The sequence below is a fragment of the Miscanthus floridulus genome, chromosome 6 (genome assembly GCF_019320115.1).
Source record: "Miscanthus floridulus cultivar M001 chromosome 6, ASM1932011v1, whole genome shotgun sequence".
Lineage (NCBI taxonomy): Eukaryota > Viridiplantae > Streptophyta > Magnoliopsida > Poales > Poaceae > Miscanthus > Miscanthus floridulus.
The window spans coordinates 87,652,615-87,673,673 of NC_089585.1; the positions used below are offsets into that span (position 1 = coordinate 87,652,615).

The following is a 21,059-nucleotide window of genomic DNA, read 5'->3' on the forward strand; positions in this document are numbered from 1 at the left end:
AACTCTTCTGTAGCTTTGTTGATGATACCCTTATCTCCATCAAGTAAATCTTCATAATGCAGCATAAGAATGTTGTTGTTATTGTGAACCGCCATGATGATTGTGGGGTCCCACCAGGCATGCCAGAAACACGTGTCGACACAAAATTTCGTCCTATGCCGAGGACACACGAGCAAGCCAGAAGGGTCTGCTCGATGGAGCTAGAGATCCGCCTAGCTTCAGCACAAGGGTGATCTATCCTGCGCACTCCTTCTGAGACATGCCAGTCAATTTGACCCTACAATTAACAAGGAGAGAAAGCTTATCAGTAATTAAGGGTGAAACATGCCGATGTTGCCAGATAGTCCCGAATATGCATCTCTGAGAGCCGATATGAAAGGAGATCGACTAAATAGCCGATTCCAGCATATTCGTAAGAATAAATTGGTTAAAGCTCATAGGGTTGTGTAAGAAGAATCGGTTATCATTATGAATATCATTGTTTAAAAAAATACTCGTCACTAGTAAAAAGATATCAATAGTAATTAGTTCATACTAAGCCAATGACTACAAGTAACCAAAACCCTTTTTATGAAAGAAACAATTCATCATCATTCAACCATTTAATAGAGATAAATCTAATAAACATATTAGATCTCATTTATCGCTGTGACTAGTGGAGGTTGAGGCAGAATCATGCAGGCCGTAATACAATAATAAGATCATGAGGCTAACACATCTTTCAACCTATCACTACTTCAATGATCTCGTGATGCGAATCATTCGTGAAAGCACTCGATATCGGCTAAAACATCTGATTTAGGCATAATGCACAGTTAAGGTCGTGCCCTCTCAGGAACAGATCTATCAAATAACGATCCCCACTCCATGGTGCTAACAGTGGAGTATGGGGCAGAATCACACAGGCCATGATAACGGGCCATGGAATAGTTTTTGCTAGCCAATAGATCTACTCAAGATCAAACACGCCTTGACCGCACACTATGCACGATCAAGATTGATATAAAATAGCCGATAAAACATAACTCATCATTTAAAGTGCAAATTAAATCGGTTTAGATTAACAAATGATGGGTTAACAAAGATGTAAGGCCAATCTAGATCAATCCTAATCGGGCGAAGTGATATTGCTATAATTAAATAAACAATAGAAGCAATAAGCAATATCGATAACTTAATGAATCTATCTGAAGGAACACCACCCTTAGATAGAGCTGATAACTTGACCTTAATCTAGTTCGAGCAGTGGAGGTCGACTGGGCCAATGCAGCCGTACTTGAACTAGACAAGAGTCAATAACCAACTCATACCAGAGTCGCAGTGGAGGTCCACCAGATCGATGCAGTCGTATGAACAGAGGTATAAGCCATGACGATACTTATAGACAAGCAGTGGAGGTCGACCGGATCGATGCAGCCATACTTGCTGATGAACTCACCGAGATCTACTCTACTCCTACTCCTAAGGGGTGGCCGGAGCCGAAAAAATAAATAAATTGTATTTGATTGATTGTGTGTCCTTTACAATATGGGGTTTGGTATTTATACCCGGACCCTACGCATGACTCCTATCTAAGCACAACTCATTACAATTTTTGACCCTAGAGAAAACATTTCTAATTTAAGATAACTTAGACTCTAATCTTTTCCCTTTTGTAGAGTCCATCATGTTTCGTCCTGGCACCGATCGTAGCCTTTGCCATTATCTGTCGGTGCTGCCTAAAGAAAGCTGATTCCAGTACTACATTCGAATCAGCTGGTCTTGACCTGCACGCAATTGATTCCCTGCTGACATGATCTTGAGAGCTTTCGAGTCCCTGTGACTCTTCTTCCAAATTTTGGTGTAAACAAGAAGTGCCTCTTGACTTTCCTCGAGGTGATAGGGAGAAGACCCTAGGACAAGCAGAGCATTCATTTGTTTTATGGCACAAGCGCTACATCATTATTCCCGGTGCGGTGGCTAGGGTACCGTCACCTCCTCCTCAACTACCTCATGATAGGTGCAGATGAAAGTGAGCGAAACAATTTTTCAATAATCATTCTCAATTATTGGCTTCTCGTGTAATAATCATTTTTGTACTCACAAGTCTCCCAACCCGAGTCCAGTTCTTCCATCCCATTTTGATCATCAGAGTGCTATGGATGATGATGATGCTCTAGACGATGATGATGCGTTCCATGGCACGGCTACATCTCCATCTCCATCTCCTCCAAGGTGGTCTCCCCCTCCTCTGCCTCCTACTCCGTAGAGCCAAAAGAGGCCCCTGCCCCCAGTGATGTCCCCGGTGAAGAAGAAAGCCAGCCATTGTAAAACAAAGCCCCCTCTAGAGAAGTTGTCTTACAAGAAGTCTGAAGAGGAATCAAAAGCGATGGCACAAAAAGATTTGGATAACTGGCGGAAAAGTTTAGCAGAATCAAAAGCAAGGAGGTTGGAACTTTAGAAAAACCCACCAAAGCTGCACTACATAGCTCAACAAGAACTAAGAAAAAAGTCTATGAAGTGGAGAAAAAGCGGTGTGAGGCACATAAGCCCCCGCCATTATCGAACTATGAACGCTCTCTCGACAAGTCATATAAGGCATCGTTGAAAGCGAAGAGAGTAGAGAAAGATGTTGCATAGCTCGGGCAGCAATCTAAGCAATCTATCGACCTACTAGTTGTTGAGGATGATTGTACAAACAGACAAGGTGGTCCAATCGATAGGGAGGCACTCCAAGACTTCATGGCCACAACAGGTCTCACACCTCAACAACTCATTGGGGGAGAATCGATACCAACAACCAACTTTGATATTTACCAAACCTATGAGTATGGCAGGAGTCTTGAAAACCCTAAGTCCTTATCATCACTGGGTACGCAAATATTCTTGTTAAACAAGTGGTACTTAAGAGCATCTGACAACGAAGAGGCATGGCTTATTGTCAGAATTAGACCAAAGCATTACTTTAATGGCTATGACATTTTACATATTGAGTTCAATGAATTACACCAACTATTAAACCGGGACGCTCTCGACAAATCTCTCCTTAGCTGCTGGTGTCTGTAAGTGATTCTTTCTACAATTAAAGTAACTTGCATGTTAGTTCGTTGTCTATATATAGTTATCCTCACACTATGTATATTCTTTTCTACTATATAAATGCAGATATGAGATGCTGAAACTAAAGAAAAAGGGTTAACTGATGTTGGTTTCATGGATCTGAATCGCACATTCAAGGACATGCTTACTCGATATGATAGATGGCGACCTCAAGTGGAGAATAATCTGTTTAGGTTCTTAGATAACCAACATGACAAGACACTGATACTCTTCCCTTACAACTTCAAGTGAGTGTTAATGTCTTGTCCTCATTTTATTTTGCTTACTCCTTGTTGACTTTAGTTAATGAGTTATGCCTACTTATAAACATGTAGCTATCACTAGATACTGCTGGTCATCGATATGTCCAGGAATATTGTAAAGATCTTTGACTCAACGACAAAACCCCGAGAAGATTACCAAGAAATGATATATATTCTCTAGTGGCAATTTTGGTCTTGCACACTGTATACTCTCTTATGTCATTTTATTGATATAACTCCATTTATTTATTTTGTTGGGCGGTGCTTGGAAAAGGTTCGCTAAGAAATGCCATTATGGTCAATGGAAAATGCCTTTGAATTTAGTCCAATACCCAGTAAGTACTAGCTAGGTCACCGCATCTTTATTAGTTCAGTTCATTATTACCATGCTTTATTGGTTGATGATGAATCTTTTTCTCGTAAAGTGGTGTCTGCAGCAGGGATCGGGGAACAACTTATGTGGATACTACGTCTGCGAGTTCCTCATGGAGTACTCAAGGAGAACAAGTGAAGAGATCCTCGAAGTACATAAAAAATATACACAATTTATTTATTACCATTGTGTTGATATATATAATCATATATATTCATACTTTTCCTTTCATTCGAATTGAAGATTGAATGGAGGAAGCAAAAGGTTCTACGATGTGACTAGATCAAAGCAATTCAAGAAGCATTGGCAGGATTTCTTATGGATGAGGTCATAGATCCCAAAGGCGCGTACCACTATGACCCTAAAGAATTAATACCTAGTAGCCATACGACTAAAGATTAGTGTTGAATGAAATTCCAAGGACATGAGTACAAGGTTTTTGTGACTTTATTATGTACATATTCCATGCATGTACATTTTAGTGTGTTATTTACATGGACGTATATTAGTAGCATAGAATTCGTATACGAAAAGCTAATCGAAACCAAAAAGAATTGAATTGAAAAGAAACCATAAAATGAAAAGGAATGAAATGGAAAAAAGGAACCTTTAGTGCAAGTTGAAAACACCAACCAGGACTACACATGCCATCCCCATAGCAATGCCTGGGGCCATTTAGTCCCGGTTGGTAATAGCAACCGGGACTAAAGGTCCACTTTCGGTCCCGGTTCCTAGAACCGGGACTAAAGGGGGACCTTTAGTCCTAGATTCGCAATCCTGGTTGGGAAACCGGGACTAAAGGGGGTTTCCCAACTGAGACTGATGCTCAGTCTAGCACTAGTGGTCTTATTTGCTTTTTGTCTGCGACTGTGCCGGTCGAAATGTTTTGCGGTGTTCAATGTGTTGCTTAAGGGCTAGCGTCCGGACACACCTTTCGCACCCTGCCCATTCTTCAAAATTGAGCCCCACCCACGCCTATCCTGCGCCAGTGCCCCACATCCCGGATGCAGCACCGCCACCCGCATCGCACCATGCCCCGCCTCATGTCCCGTCCCGCTCTAGCACCACCGCGTTCAGTTCTAGCTTGAATTGTCGTGGAAAGATGGAGGAAGGGAAGGGAGGGGAGGGAGAGTAGAGGAGAGGGTGAGGTACACCGCGTGAGGTAGGAGCCGAAGCCTAGCGTCAGACAGTTGTCTGCTTGCCGCCATCGCCATTGCAACATGTGCAACATCTGATCCATTTTTGAAACATCCAGATGAAACATTTGCAACATACGTATGAAGACATATGAAACACTTAAAACATGCATTTGAAACACTTGCAAAAACACCTAAACACACTTGAAAAGCCATTACAACACATATACAACATCTAGATAAAACACTTGCAACATATGTGTGAAACATATGCAACATTCAAATAAACACAATTGCAACATACGTATGAAAAAAACAGATGAAACATTTGGAACAGACTCTTGCAACATACGTGTGTAGCCATTGCAACATTCAGATCTACTTTTACAACATCCATATGAAACACTTGTAACATACCTCTAAAACATCTGAGACGCTTGAAACATACGCTTGTAACATGCGCTTTCAGCGTAACATCTCCTTGCTGCTTGGAAGAATGGAGGCTCGTCGGCATATAGAGGTCACCTGAGGCAGCGGCACTGGTTGCGCGATGCAGCAAGGAGGCAGCAGCCGCACGCACGACTAGGAGAGGGCAACTGTGCGCCGCTGCGACTCGGAGGCAGCCGCGCGCCACGTCTGGAAGGGCTAGCGGCCGAGCTCTGCGCCTCAGAGGTGCAAGCGGAGGCGCCAACACAAAGGCAAAGTGGCACAGCGAGCGACTCCTTGCGGCTGAGAACGAGCGAGTGAATCAGTGTACGGACCTATGTGGAGAAGCTCAAGCAGTAAGCGCATGTTTAGATCTGATGACGAGTTAATAAGTCCAATGAAAAGCCCCGTTCGGATGCCCTATCCTAATCATTTCCGTAAAATTTGTGCTACATTGCTGTTGCTATTTACGATTCACAAATCACAATACACTAGTGGCCCTCATATAATGCGGGCATCTAGTATTTTTTTTCACGGAAACATTTAGTGTTTTACTTAAATTAAAAATAGTTTTTAATCAGTTATTTGTTTGTTGAACCATGTGGGGAATTTTATCCTCCCCCCATAGTTATCCTCTCTCAGTATGTTCTCACTATATCCATCCGCACAAACTTCATATAGATCATATTGTTGACTAAATTCTTAGCTCAAAGCCATTGTAATTTTCTCTCCTCATCTTTTTTTTTCACTCGTTTCTCGTAGAACTGCATATTTTTTGTTAAGGCCAAATTAAGGGAGCCTTCAATTTTCTCATAGTAAGCTCCACTTCTTAGTAAAACCAGTGTCCGAACAGCACCTTTTTTTTTGGATCTGCGGATACTTTTTTTTTGGCTTAAAACATTGTTGGATTTATTACAATGCTGCCCATACCAATTGGAATATTACTGCTTTTGCTAGCCAGCCCTGTCATCCTACTAAATCCATTGGCGCCTCAAGCCTTTCCAAATAAATTATGGAACCATCACTGGCGCCAGTAAGTTTTTTTTATCTTATCCATGCCACCCTACCACGCTATTGTTAGTCAGGCTGTGACTAAATTTGTTTCAGCCTGTGATCATCTTCTTACAAAGAAAATTTTTGGGCGATGTATGTCACGCTGCTCGTGAGCTTTCCACGACAACTCTAGTCATAAGTCACATCGATGGGACCAATTACGCATAAGATATCAAAAGCTGATATTCTTTGGTATGTTCTTTTTTAAGCATTTTCCCTTCATTAACATCAACAATGGTGACAAAACTATTCACCTACAAACATATCATTCGCCGAGGGCATCATTTGGAGTTATAACTGTTCAGGCAACTTTCCAGCTCACCAGTGATGGAACTTGGACCTGTTTACTAGTGTGCACTATATGATCTACCGTGGACCTTACTGGTCAATATATATCATCTGGTGAGGAATATTCTGGAATCTTCATCCGTGGTCATTGCATAAATAGGAACATGGCCATCGGACGACCTGATGGTCTTTTGTGAGGCACGACGAATCATCCGGCGTTGTATTTCTCAGCAGCCTTTTCCAACTACTAGGATATCATCCTTGGGCTATATGTGTGTTCATCGACTCATTTTGGGCTCTCTCTTCGACCCCGGGCAATATGCATATAGAGAAACTTGGTAAAAGGTTTAGTTTAAGTCAAGAGGAGCATCTTGTGCTCTTAGCTTGGATTCGTGACCATGTGAAGATTAAAGACCTATTACTCTTGGAGTTCGCTAGCTCCTAGATGGCTCAGTGAAGGACTTGGTGACCCTTTGTCGGTAATGCAGGAAAATTGCTTTTGTGCAAAACATGACCTTGTGTTGGTATTTTGTGGAGATGCAATAATATGTCATCAGTTGTAAGCATCAAAACGGTTAGATGCAGTTAGAGTTATGTCATCAGTTGTTAGCATCAACACTATTAGATGCAGGTACTTATCAAGGCTGCTTTGTATAATACTTGCATTCAATAGTTATATGTCATTAGTTAGAGTTATGTCATCAATATTATATCATCAGTTATATGTCATCGCTGTTATATGCATTCAGCACTAGGCAACACAATTGCATTCAACAAATACTTGCATTGCATTCAATATGATATACAACATCAGTTCATTCCATTAACCCCTCATTACACCATATGCATTCAGCAGTAGGCCACAAATACCAGCAAAGATTATGAATTTCATGACCAATACAACTTCTTTCACAACTCCTACTAAATCCCCAATCTGATTAGCCAAATCATCTTCCTTGGACCTTCAACTGTTGTTCTTCCTTGCTTGCAAGCTCCTTCAACTGTTGCTCTTTCTTCTTTGCACGATCCTTCAAAAGCTTCTCGTAGTCCTCCCAAAACTTGCAACCAGATCCATCCCACTGCAAGAACAGGATTCACTCAAAAGCGAGCAAAAATCACCAAAAATTAACCAAAATTTTGACAATCTGAACAACCAAATCCAAATCAATTACATTGCGACATGGGCACTTATAAACTATGCGGCATTGATTCCCATTCTCATTAGTTTTGGTCTCCAACTCTAGAACTGTGTGAAGCCTGCACTTATTGCACGTGATTAGGTCTAGGTACGGTCTCTTCCTTCAGCGAAAATGAGATGATGTGGAGCTCGAATGTTGAGAAGAGGTAGCCATGGAGGCGGATCTACATCAGATGCAGGCGAAGGAAGCTACAGGGCGATTCAAGCAACAACGGCTAGTGGCGGAGGCGATGGACACAACAACGGTTGCGGTAAGTGCTCCACAAGAACGGAGACATAGGGTTAAACAAACCGCATGGGGGGATTTGCAAAAGCTATACGTGCGTTGGCGCCCAGTTGGGGTAGAGTGAACCTGAATAGTGTTTAGGTACCTAAACGCTCGTTTTGTAAGTTTAGAGATTGGAATGACATAACGGCGCAAGTTTAAGGACCGTCAGCGGACTTTACTCAATAATAAATTCATAGATAAACAACACGTAAATATATCAATCAATCTCAATTATATAGAGTTCACTAGGATAATATACAGTACATCACAAGACACGATACATCATAAATTCATAATTTGGTCATTCATGCTCATACAAATAACACAAAACAACTTACACAAAAAACTAAAGTAACAAGTTAATAGTTCACACAATCACTTTATTTAGCCATCCATAAAAAAATATCATCTTTATTGTTTGACATGATATGCATATGCTACAATTTACATGTTAATTGAGCTAGTCGACATAATATATAAATGACATAGGTGACATATTCATATACATCTCAAATTTAAGTGTGGTGTCGGGTACCCGTGGGTAAAATTTGTTTCTCACACCCTACCGCATCTTTGTGGGTACCCAACTTTTATGTAACTGCGGGTAAATTTTCATGCACATGCCCATACCCATCGGATACGAAACCCGTAGATATCCGCACTACAGACATACACTACCTGTGTTGCATTTGTGTATTTTTAAGGCAAATTGCTTTAAAAATAAATACAAAAAAGAAATAAAATCACCAATCAAATACCTTCGATGCTCGCTCGGAAACAATCAACCAATAGTCGGGAGTCAAAAAAAAACCTTAGGATTCAGGAATCCTGCTATTTCTGGGGAAAAAGGGCTTTTTACCTATGTGCCATTATAAAAGATCCAAATGACCTACGTACCATTAAAATTTTGAAAAGTTTCTCAGTACCCTTGTCTAAAGTTTCTTTTACCTGTGTACCACCTCCGTCTATTTTGTCTCTAACAGTAGCTAACGGCCAGCGGAAAAGACGCTTTTGCCCTCAGTTATAGAATGCATCAAAATTTTCATTCTTTCCTCATATGCCACTGTAACACTTCCTGTGATCCCAAAAACTACGCATTTTTTTCCATACCATTATGAAAAATTCACGGTAACAGCTTGTGTGTGCACGTGGTAAACTTTAATAATTATAATAAATTTGAAATGCATCCAAAATACTCGATAATTGCGACAACCACAATAAACATTTAAACTAAGTACATTCAGGCATAATAGAGGTCCAAATTTATCATGACGTGCATAGTCAGCTTGATTACTGAATCAAGTTTGCACACAAAAGATGGTCACATTGACCTCATTGCTAGTTTAAACATTGTCTGGTCACTACAAAAGCATGCCACAGAGATGCAAACTCATTACAGATCAAATTTTTTTTTGCTTCTAGTTCCCATGGCCAGACTAGAAGGGGAACTAGGGGCCTTGCTGTGGGTTGACATGGCTGGACTACCCTTGTTTGGAGTCAATTTTTTTGAAATGGCCCTCTTCTTCTTGTGCTGGTGCTGACTTGCACTCTTGTCAGATGTGTGCTGCTCACTTGATCCTGAAGGGTCTAGCTGATTTGATCCTGTTCCAGATCCTCTGAAAAAAGAGACATGAGTACAAAACAGTTGGCTTATCGATTAAAGTGGTGAAAAGACAATTATAGGAAATTAGCTTACCTCACGAAGGGGTCACTAGCCTCAGTAGTTGAAGTATTGGAAGTACTCTTTTGTTTCTTCGCACGAGTTGATGAGGATGATTTGTTCTTTCTTTTCTTTGATAGATCCACAACAGTAGGTAGAACTGGAAAGGCCATCCTTTGTGGTGCTGCAGGCACAATGCTAGTCTCAGTAGTAGCTAGTTCTATCTTCTTTTTCTTCTTTTTAGGTGGACTTCTGTATGGACAGATAGGTTAGCAACAATGTAAACATCCAGTAATTATAGTCTCAAATACATAAATGATAACAGACAATGGATATAGCCTCAGAGTATACTGGGCAAGCAAACAGTCAAAATAACAACAAAGTCTCACTATGAAATAACAGACTATGAATTGGGGGCCGTGTAGATCAGTAAGGGCAGAAGCAGAGTTGGGATGATCAAGCCCACAGCATAATCTGATGATCAAGTTCCATGGTTCTATGCCCCATATGTCAGGTTAGGTACAAAGGTTACTGACACTATCGTTATGTTCCTCAAGTTATGCAAGTTTATGTCTAGAATGTACTGGAACTGCAACTTAGAAGACAAAGGCATTGCCATTTGCACGAGCACAAGTAGAAGCAAGACTTGCTGCGAACAGAAATGGAACAGGAACATGGTCTTCTAGCACTAAAGGAAATAATTGCAGAATAAATTGGCACTATAAAAGGAAATAATTGCAGAATAAATTGGCACTTCTATGTTACCTTCCAGCAAGCATTGCTGCTATGTCTGCTGGGTCACCATCCTTACAAGTGTACCAATGATGTCCATATTGCTGACAGATCGGACACTAATGCCTACCCTTGCCTCCTTTGCTGCCACCCTCTGCTACGCCCTTGTATCTATTTTGCCTTCTCCTACCAGTCGTTGACTTCAACAATGGACGATGCAGGAAGAAATCAAGTTCTTTTTTGGGCCACATGGATTTGTCTGGTATAGAAGGGATTGTACCATCATATGCAGCCCTGAAGCTCTGTACAGAGTAGTAGTTGTCCACATGATCTTCTATCTTCTCTCCAGCTATAGAGGTGATGTAGGCAATTCTTTCTTGATAGCATGTGTTGCAAGAGCCAACTTAAATTCAGACATGTTTGGATAGATGCTCCCTACTTCCATAGGAGGGTCATCTTTGTTGTATGCAACTTGAGGCATGTCAGATGGCAATCTATCATTAACAATCTCATCTACCTCATCATCCATATCGGAGTCAGACATAGAATCAGATTCAGAGTTTGAACCTGAATCATAATCTTTATCCTTTTTGTCAGTTGTGTCAACATTTGCATGAGAAGCAGGTACTATGTCAAGGTACAAACCCTCCTCATCAACCCCCACATGTTCATTCTCTGGTTCAGGGTTCTTAAGATAAGTATCCTCAGCATCTACCATGCCATCATCTGGTTCTGTAGCAGTCCCCGTTTGGGTTGCTTTGCTAGGTTCTACATAGCTAGGGGCTGGCATTGATGGGGTGTATGGGATGTCAACATTGTCCCATAGTGGGATTTCTGGTGGATCAACATCAGGTTTATGATATGCAATTGACATGCAACAACACTTGGAGCTCATATGTTTCGTGAACATATGCATTAACTCTTGGTCTGAATGAATTTGTATGTTGGACTTGCTATTAGCACAAAAATAGAGCAGCTTCACTACATCACCATACCCGCAAGGAAACTGATCCAGAATTTCATCAACAAGGTCTTTAAAATTTGTGGTGTCTGAATCAACAACTTTATTAATGCCATACCATGGTCCTCGCATAGTTGGACTAATTATCCTGATTTCTAGATTGAAACTGGTCTCGATGTCATTCCTACACATGAACAAATACGATTTACTAACATCTATGCAGTTCAATTCAGTCCAAACAACACCAAAACATGGAACTAATGTATGCATTTGAGGAAGAAAAGGGACACTCACTCATCTGGAAGCCAAGCTGGTCGTCCGTCCACCATCTTTTATGAATCCACAACAATTCCTCCCTCCTCTGCTCCTTTGGTCCTCAGGATGCACCTCCACTGGTCCTCTGCTCCTCAGGGCCTGTGAGCCCGCCTGCCTACGCACCTGAGGCAACGTGCAGTGGTTGCCACATAGTACCTTGAGTTGCTAATACAAGTCTATCAGGCAGTGGTTGCGATACATATGGTACACTAGAACATCACATCCAACAATCTTACGAGGTAGATCAGCGTATAGCTAGCAAGAAGAAACTTGAAATAAGTACATGCACACATTATTCTACTTCAGCTCCCTCCAAATCTGCAGATCACTACGGCAATTCAACTACCCAGATTTTCATATAATGAAATATTCCAACCTCCACATCACGGATACATACATTCGTAATTCAACTGCACAGATGCAGATCGAAAGGCCCAAAACCAAAATTACGTCGTTTCCGTGTATCAGGCTGAAAAAACATGAACAGATCCTTCCATCCCATAAGCTCCCCAGCCCAATTAAGGAGGACTAACGCTTGAGCCACAGCGGCAAGCCGGCAGCAATCTCTCATTCCTAAGCATTGGGCACATGAGAAAGGGGAGGCTTCACCTTCTTCGCGACGGGCGGCGTCGAACCGGCGGGGCTGGCGACGAGGACGAGGCCGAGGATTGCGACGATGGCGAGCGCCACCAAGTGCTTCCACTGGTCCTCTGCTCCTCAGGCCCCGTGAGCCCGCCTGCCTGGGCACCGTGCTCGCGCCCTGGGGCCGCGAGTGCCCCCGCTCGCGCCTGCCTGTCTCCGCTCTGCCGCTACGCCATCTCGCCCGCCCGCGCGAAGCCCTGCAGAAGCACACCGTGCCGCGACTCGCTTCCCCGAGCGCAAGCCCGCGCCCGTGCGGATCCTCCCCACACGCGCAAACCACCTACAGCGGCCGCGCCTCACCCGCGAGCTCCCTCCCCGCCGACCTGAGTGGCTAGCCTGCTTAGGGTTTGGATAGGAGTGGGGAATGAACTAGAGAGTCCAACGAGAAGCCCATGGACGATGGGGAATTGACCGGACACAATAATGGGCAAAGGAGTCATTTCATGTCTAGTTGCCTGCCAGCTCTGTTAAAAACAAACGGTAAGGTGACGAGAGTGGCATTCAGGCGAAAGAAACTTTAGACAAGGGTGGTGAGGAACTTTTCAAAAATTCAATGGTACATATATCATTTGGATCTTTTATAATGGCACACGGGTAAAAAGCCCCCCCCCCCCCCCCCCCCCCCCCCAAAAAAAAGGGAAGACAGTTCTTTCTTTGTACAGGGGTCCTTTGTCAATCTCATTACTGACAAGTGTCAAGTAGATCTTTCCGTCACCATTTTATATTTCTGTTTATTCTCTTTTACCAGCTGTCTGAAGTACTGCAACATGCACTTTCCGGCATTGCATTATTTTTTATTAAAAAACTTCTTGCCATCCTTTTTTTCCTCAACCGTGCATTGGCACGTTCAATCCTGCTATTTTGAGGTCCGTTTGAAACGGAGAAATTTTTCCTGTTCATGCATTTTTCCTATGAAATTAAACTATTTTTTTATAAAATTCTTGCATCACCTATGAAATTTCTGCATTCTAAACACATCCTCATGTGTTTCTTTCCGAAAGACAACTAGGTTGCAGACTTGCAGTCGATAAACCAAAAAAAAAAGGACGAGAAAAACAAAGCTGACGAAATGGAGTCAACTGTCAAGGAAACCTTCCTGCCTTTTCTTTCTGTTTGAGGTACGAAATCTTCCTAGCTTCCTCTTCGTGTGCACGGAAGTGACCAGAGGAAGCAACCTCTGGAACGCAAGAAACAGCATTCGAGCGGCCTGAACTTGTAAACTATCACCTGAGATTCCTTTCTTCCCTCGAAATGGCAAAGGCAGGTATCAATTCTTGTTTGCCATCTAGGAGAGAAAACTTGCATCATAAGAGGCGACCCATCTTAAGCTTCAGCAGCGGATCGGAGAACTCACCAGCCCAATCGAGCTTGGATCGCAGAGACGCGAGAGAGCAGGACTGAAGCATTTGCTGATTTGTTCCATCAAGGTACGTCAAGTTTGACTCACTTATTTCCCCTTGCTTTAAAGCTATTTTCCTACAAAACGACACCTCGACAAAATGGCATACTGAAGTTAGCAGTAGATTTTACGTACAATGTTATTAGGCCCATAAACCGAACAAAGCTGATAATCACCTATCATGTCATTCCAGCAGATCAAACATGCAAGGGATCAAGAAGGCGCTGCGCCTCCATGGAAGGCAGCTTAGGCACGCAGTTCTGCAACATGTGAACAAGGGGATCTTCTCCTGGGCCACCCTTATTTCGCGCATACAGAGCGAGTCGCCAACTGTGATTATACCACACATGGGGCTCGAGAACATTACCGTCAGTGAAATTCTCAAGGCAAAGGGGGAGGCTGAAGCTGGAGCAGTCTACTGGTGCAGCACCAGCCATTTCGTACATGAAGCAGTACAGCACGTAAGCATTACTGTTTTTTTTTTTTTGGGAGAACAACAGCGGATTTACCTTTCCCTCCCTATAATTACGTTAAAAAAAACTTTCCCCCTATAATAGTAATTTTACAGCAGAGTGACCAAACTCTGTGGTTAAAACTGTAGATGACAGCACACAATGTTGGAGCTCTGGTAGTCCTCAAGTCAGGGGACATGAACCAGCTTGCAGGAATTGTAAGCGAGAGAGGTAAGCTAAGATCAGCTGTTGATATAAGCATTGATTATTACTGTATTTCTGAATTAGGTTGTTGATATAACCAACTGTCATCTAAATGATCTGATCCTGTATCCTATTATAACTAATTAGGTTGTTGATATATGCATTAATTATTATTTCTGAATCATCTTTTGATAGGAGCTGAACATCAAACTGGTCTTTCCTTGAAAGTAAATAAAAAAATAACTGAAATGTGGTATCAGGAGAAGAAATGTTGACGGCCACAATAAGCTACCTTAATTGAAACATACCGCTTAAATAAGGCGTGTCCAGTATAATAGGAAAACATTGAATTTTCTTATGCACCTGCATCCTAAAATTTAAGTTTTAGTAAAAAATTTAAAGTTTGACCAATATCATAGAGGAAAGTATTGACATCTACCACATCGAAAAGGTAAATATTATGATATATATTTCATAATGGGCACAATGATGTTTATTTGATAATGTAAATATTATTATTGTGCTTTGCTCTAAATTTTGTCAAACTTATAAATGTTTGACTTATAATATAAACTTAGAATTCCTTACATTTGAGGATGGAGGAAGTATGCAGTAAGCAAAAACTCCTTAACTAACCAACATCAATCTAATAACCATATAAACAGCAGAAAGGATTTAGAACAGTTAAAAGCAAATAATGCATTTGAGTTTTACAGTTGCTCTAACTAATGCTCAAACGAAATACTCCTTCGCTACAGATTTTGCCAGGAAGATCCTCTTGCCAGGGCGACCTTCAAAAGAAACCAGAGTTGAAGATATCATGACAGAGGAGGTGAATAGACTTGTGGAACAAACTCTTAGTCTAATTGAACAATTGTCATAACATATCTCATAGTCCTCACCATTTTCCTTATTATTGCAGGACAAACTAATTACAGTGTCCAGTCATACCAATATTCTACGTGCGATGGAGGTTATGACAGGTAATGGATCATTCTGCAGCTTGTAAATTTAAACAATTGTGTCATATCTGAAGGTTGCAGGAAACCTTTGAGCTACACATCTTCCATTTTTCTATTAACAGACAAGCATATCAGACATGTTCCTGTTTTCGACGAGAAGGTAGTTGGTATGATATCCATTGGTGATGTTGTTAGAGCGATCGTGGACCAACAGCACCAGGAAGTAAAACAGCTGAAGAAGTATATTAGAGGAGAGTATTATTAGAATAATATGTACTTACATTTGGTGTATAAACATGAATTGCGTGTAATCATTTACTGATATTCAACTAAGATACATATTTTCCTCGACGACATAATGAATGACATACCGCAGGTCTTTTTGGTACCTCTATCGAGAGCAATTTGTTTCATCTCTAAACCTTTTGCACTCAACATCATGAAACTAGTCAATGCTCTTGGCTAGTCTATAAAACTATAAAATAAAAATTTCCATTGAGAGAGGTCTATTCACCAGCATAAACCTCTAAAAATGATGTAGCACTAGAAACCGTGCAAAGGAACTCTCCACTCTCGTCTCATGATTACCAAGTAGACAAGTTCATTTATTAGCATTATTGCACCATTTTTTCATAATTTGAATTGTACTTACAGGGGATGATTAGGTTCAAATAGATTGAAGCTTTGAGAAAATGAGCACACATTATTGTTAAAAAAAGCTCTAACTCGGTACCATATTGTCGGTGTTTTGTAAACCGGACTAGCTAGTAAATTTATACGATTGCCACGCTGCTCTAGGAAGACGATGGTAGCATCCAAAAGACACGATGATTTATACTGGTTCAGGCCAGAGCCCTATGTCCAGTCTCAGAGATGATCGATTGCGTGTTCCTCGCTTGAATGCTCTGAAGTTCTTACAATGGGGGTGCAAGAATGGTGGATGAGGTAGGAGAGCTAGAGCTAGAAGATGAACTGCATGAAGAAAAGCTTCAGGATTCCGGAGATGTGAAGAATGAGAGAGAATGCGAGAATATGGCTTGGGATGGTGCCCTGACTGCCCTTATATAGAGTTCGGGGCTAGGGCAGGTACAAAGAAAAAGGTTCTCCTGACCGAGGGGTCGTGAGCCTGAGGGAGGGACCTAGCTAACTTCGCTTGCAAGCTACTCCGTCCTATGGCGCACGTCTAGGCATGGTTGTCGTCATGGTCTTGTGCCCATGTCGTGGTAAGGTGTGGCGTGGTGCTACTATGTCGGCCGTGGCGGCACTGTAGACACGATGGTGATTCGTCAGCCGTCCTTCGCGACATGGTCTTCGTTGTGGTCTTCGTCATCGTTTCTGGGTTACCTAGGGGCATGGTACAGGGGTTGGTGGCCGCCCCCAGGTTATCGATCGCCTGGTTATCTTGAGGAGGTGGCCACGATCCCAAGCTCTGGGGTTGTGGCTCCCGCCGGTCTGGATGGCTTCTAAGTCAAGGCCTCCATCGTGGATCTTATCCCGTAGTGGGTAGAATCGTACATGCGTCTCGTCGGGCCGTATTTGGACGGTGGGCACCGTACCTGGCCGTCATCACTGGGCGGTGTTGTCTTGTCCGAGCTGCGTGGCGCAGGGATGGCGTCTGACCGGATTGAGGTGACCGCTGTACGCTCGGTCCTTGCGGGGTCAGTACGGCGTGTACATTCTTGTTAGAGCAAGCGCGCTTGGCTGGGCTCGACCTCTCCCTGTTCCTCCCAGGGGTCGTGACAGTGGAGAGGTCGTGCGTCTCTTGTGCGTCGTGCGGCTAAGGCAGAAGGGAGGGGTCGTGGTTGACCCTGGCCTTGGCGTCCAGCCTGGTTCCCTTGGCTCAGCTGGGCCTCGGTCGTTCAAGCCTTCGCTAGACTAATGTATCGTAGGCCACTCGGCCTGCTAACTAATCAATGCCTTGAGACACCCGGGGATCATAACCCCGACACATATAATCCACTACTATGTATCAATATGTTTGCGTTAAGGCTAATCCTACTGGTAATATCATACGTAACAAATGACCACCACATAGGAATATGAGTTTACACGGCAATCAATTAATGAGGGTAGAGAGACAAATGTTATATCATGGTTGTGATACAATTTGGGTATGAAATCAAGCATTGGAAAACCGTATAGTAGCATTTGGGTTGAGTTGTTGCATTTGATACTAGATTTAGGTCCATTGTCACACTACTACAGAATGGACTTGTTGTCCCGGGCGGTAACAGCCTTTAGTCCCGGTTACCGCGTCGGGACAACGATCCCGGGACTAAAGGTGGAACCTTCAGTCCCGGGTCATCGAGCCGGGACTAAAGAGGGACCTTTAGTCCCGATTGGTAACACCAACCGGGACTAAAGGCCCTCCAGCCGAGCGAACCTGGCGCATCCTTTAGTCCCGGTTGGTAACACCAACCGGGACTAACGGTTCACCCTTTAGTCCCGGTTGGTAACCCCAACCGGGACTAAAGGTTCCTTTTCTTTTTCTTTTTTTTTTGTTTAATTTGTTTTCAGTTCAGTTACACGTATTTGTTTAATATATAATATGTTTTTATGTACGTATTCTACGCTGCTAATATAAATACACGCATGCGTATAATTACATCTAATTCTCATCTTGAGCATTATTATATTCGAATAAAGTATGAAACTATATATATTATAGATATATATATATGTATATATACAACACTTTCATAATCTTGTTCTCGAAAATAACGATATCAATAAACATTTAATTTACATCATTTATTCCTTAAGATCAAAGTAGAACTCGCCGTTGGGATTTAGCACTTTTTTCTAGAAGATATCCTGCTATTGACTCTTGAACTGCTTTCAGATGGTCTTTTTGCATGACCCTTCGTTTCAACCATTCAGTCTTGCATTTGAAATAAAAGGAAAAGTATTAATACACATATATGTATATATATTTATTTAAAAATAAATAAAAATTGATATATACGTACTCTGAGGACATCTTTAGGAGTTCTTCTTATGTGCGCAGTGATAAATTCACAAACGTAGTATCCACACAAGTTATTACCTGGTTCCTGCCGCAAACACCACTGTACGAGAAGAAGATTATTCTCATCATCTCACACGTAAATTGAAGTACGATATAGTAATTAAACACGTGGGGAAGTGTATATAGTACAACTTACTGGTATTTCAACTACATTAAGTGGTGCCTTGCAATCCTTACGATGTTGCCGAATAAACTCTTTCCAAACCCTGTGCAACCAATAATGTACGATCGTTAATATATAAATTATGGCAAAGTCTATTCAATAATAGTTGTGCGCGAGAGATCGAAATTACCCCTGGATAATGTCTATCATATCTTGGTATAGTGCCCGTTCTTTTCTCAACGAGTCAAAGATTAGTAACCGACTTGAGTTTAACTCAATGACAATGAGTATCCAGTGAAAACTGCATTGGTTTATACACACACGTACATGCATATAAGTTGTATTGATATTACATAAAATGTGTAGACTACATTATTATTAATACTTACTCAAAGTTGTACGGGAAAAGTATTGTTGTCTTGTCGTGCTGCTTCACGAAGAACATCATGATATTCTCCTGTGCTTCAGATACCTATCGCTCCTTGACAATAATACTGGTTTTGAATACGATATAAGGATCAATGAAGCCAACACTGGTGTCTTGTATTCTTTGGAGCTCTGACATCTGGAATCTGTATATAAATATAAGTTACATGTGAGGATAATTATATACACGTACGCATGGAAGTGAGTTTATTAAATAAAAGTAAGAATCACTTACAAACAAAAGGAGCTAATGATTGATTTGTCCAGAGCGTCCATGTTGTATAGTTGATGCAATTCTTCAAAACTAATATGTAAGATGTCATCGCCACGGAAGTAATGATGGTCTCTAAATCTGACAAAGATCCACTGCTCACCCCTGCCACACGCCTGCATGTACCACTTGTTGAGCAAGTACATTTGCGTACCCAATTCATTCAGAGCCGCAGGGTTGTACAGACTTTTGCCATATTTATAAGTCTTCCAGGTATCAACTTCCAGGTTCTGGATTGGAGCTTTGCCCGTCAATTGATCCAAGGTTAAACCAGTATCTTGAAAAAAAGCATTAAGGGCTTGAACCGACACTTCTCCAGAGTTGTCTGGTCGATAGACTTCTATGTTGGAACCATATTGATTAGCAACAACAAGATTTTGCATTGGTTGCTTCTGTTGTCCGAGCTGTGGGACATCCTTCCCTGATGCTCTTTTCCTTTTCTTATCTGCATCATGTGACTTCACGAGGGAGCGGTCATAGTCTGATAGTGGCGAAGGCTTACGAAGTTCAATCATCTTTTTCTTGTGAGCATCGACCTTCTGCCTCAGCTCCTCTCGTGGTAGGTAAAAGTACGGCTTCTCCTTAAGCTTCGCTTGACTCTTCTTTTTGGTATCTATAAAAAAATCTTTCACTTTTTTGTCTTCTTCAGCTGCTATTTGCTCATCAGTTTTTTCAGAAAGTATTTCTTGAGAAATAACTCTTTTTCTCGGGGTCTTCTTTGCCGTCGGGACCTTAGACGTCTTTGTAGTGCGTCGCTGTGGAGGGGGTGGGGGCGGTGTTGGAGACCGGCGTGGAGGCGATGTGGCCGGTGTTGGTGGAGACCGGCGTGGAGGCGTTGGAGATCGTTGTGGAGGCGGTGGGGCCGGTGTAGGAGTTGGAGATCGTCGTGGAGGCGATGGGACCGGTGTAGGAGTTGGCGATCGCCGTGGGGATGAAGTTGTCTCGCCCCCCGCGACGCTGTGATGAGATGGGGAATGAATGATTAGGCTAGGCTGGGGGGAGACCCTGCTACAAAAACAAGTTGTGTGTCAATTATTTTTTAAGCCAATAGAAAATTAATGGAAAATAATATTTCATTCACTTTCATTCGTACCTAGGGTGAGGTAGGGGAAGCGGTGGCGCCCCAGGAATGATGATGAAGCGTTTGCGCCATTGAATAAATGTCTTTTCTGCTTCCCCTAGTGTCTTCTCCCCATCACCGCCTTCAATGTCAAGAGGAACATTGCTGTAACCTTTGAGCACTCTATCGACCGAGACGCTAGCATATCCAGGTTGAATAACTGACCCATGGATTCTTGGTGTCTTCGTTCGGTCTATTGGAGATACAACCCCGACAGCCACCATGATTGATGCATTATTACCATCTGGAATGTGCAGCTCACATGTTGTTAGAGGCTCAGTAATGTCATCAACAGGGAAGCGCAACCCAGCGTCGTCTTGAATAACTGGCAGCTCCGTAGAAGCACAACTACTTTTCATCTGACCAACGGGGCTAATGGTGACTCCCGGCGTTGATTGCGATTGCATTTGACTCATTGCTAGCTGCACTTGCCTCTTGATCTCCTCCTGCATTCTTGCCTCAAGAGATTTTTCTCGTTCACGTGATTCAAGCAATGCTTGTCGTGACTCGTCAACAAATTGCTCCAATGCACGGATTCGTTCTGCCTCCTCATCCTTCTTTCTTTGGTGGCTTCTGTAGGTATCCTTGTCTGCTGGGAATGCGTGTAGCCACGGAACCGCCCCATAGCCTCTTGTTCGACCACCGTGTTCGGGATTCTCTAGTGCATATGTCAATTCATCCTTCTCTCTGTTGGGCTTGAA

General features: G+C 42.4%; 1 protein-coding gene across 2 annotated transcripts; it reads left to right on the top strand.

Annotated features, from left to right (window-relative positions):
- The first annotated feature begins 13,741 nt into the window (after positions 1-13,741).
- LOC136458547 (CBS domain-containing protein CBSX3, mitochondrial-like) lies at positions 13,742-15,675 on the top strand. 2 transcript variants are annotated; one of them, XM_066458493.1, is made up of 6 exons: positions 13,742-13,820; positions 13,986-14,253; positions 14,394-14,475; positions 15,207-15,280; positions 15,371-15,431; positions 15,533-15,675. In XM_066458493.1, the coding sequence occupies exons 2-6, from the start codon at positions 13,996-13,998 to the stop codon at positions 15,673-15,675; spliced, it is 618 nt and encodes a 205-aa protein (XP_066314590.1). In that variant the 5' UTR covers positions 13,742-13,820; positions 13,986-13,995. The 2 variants fall into 2 exon arrangements, with proteins under 2 accessions (XP_066314590.1, XP_066314591.1); XM_066458494.1 differs by having other exon boundaries at positions 13,746-13,820; positions 13,989-14,253.
- Positions 15,676-21,059: the final 5,384 nt, after the last annotated feature.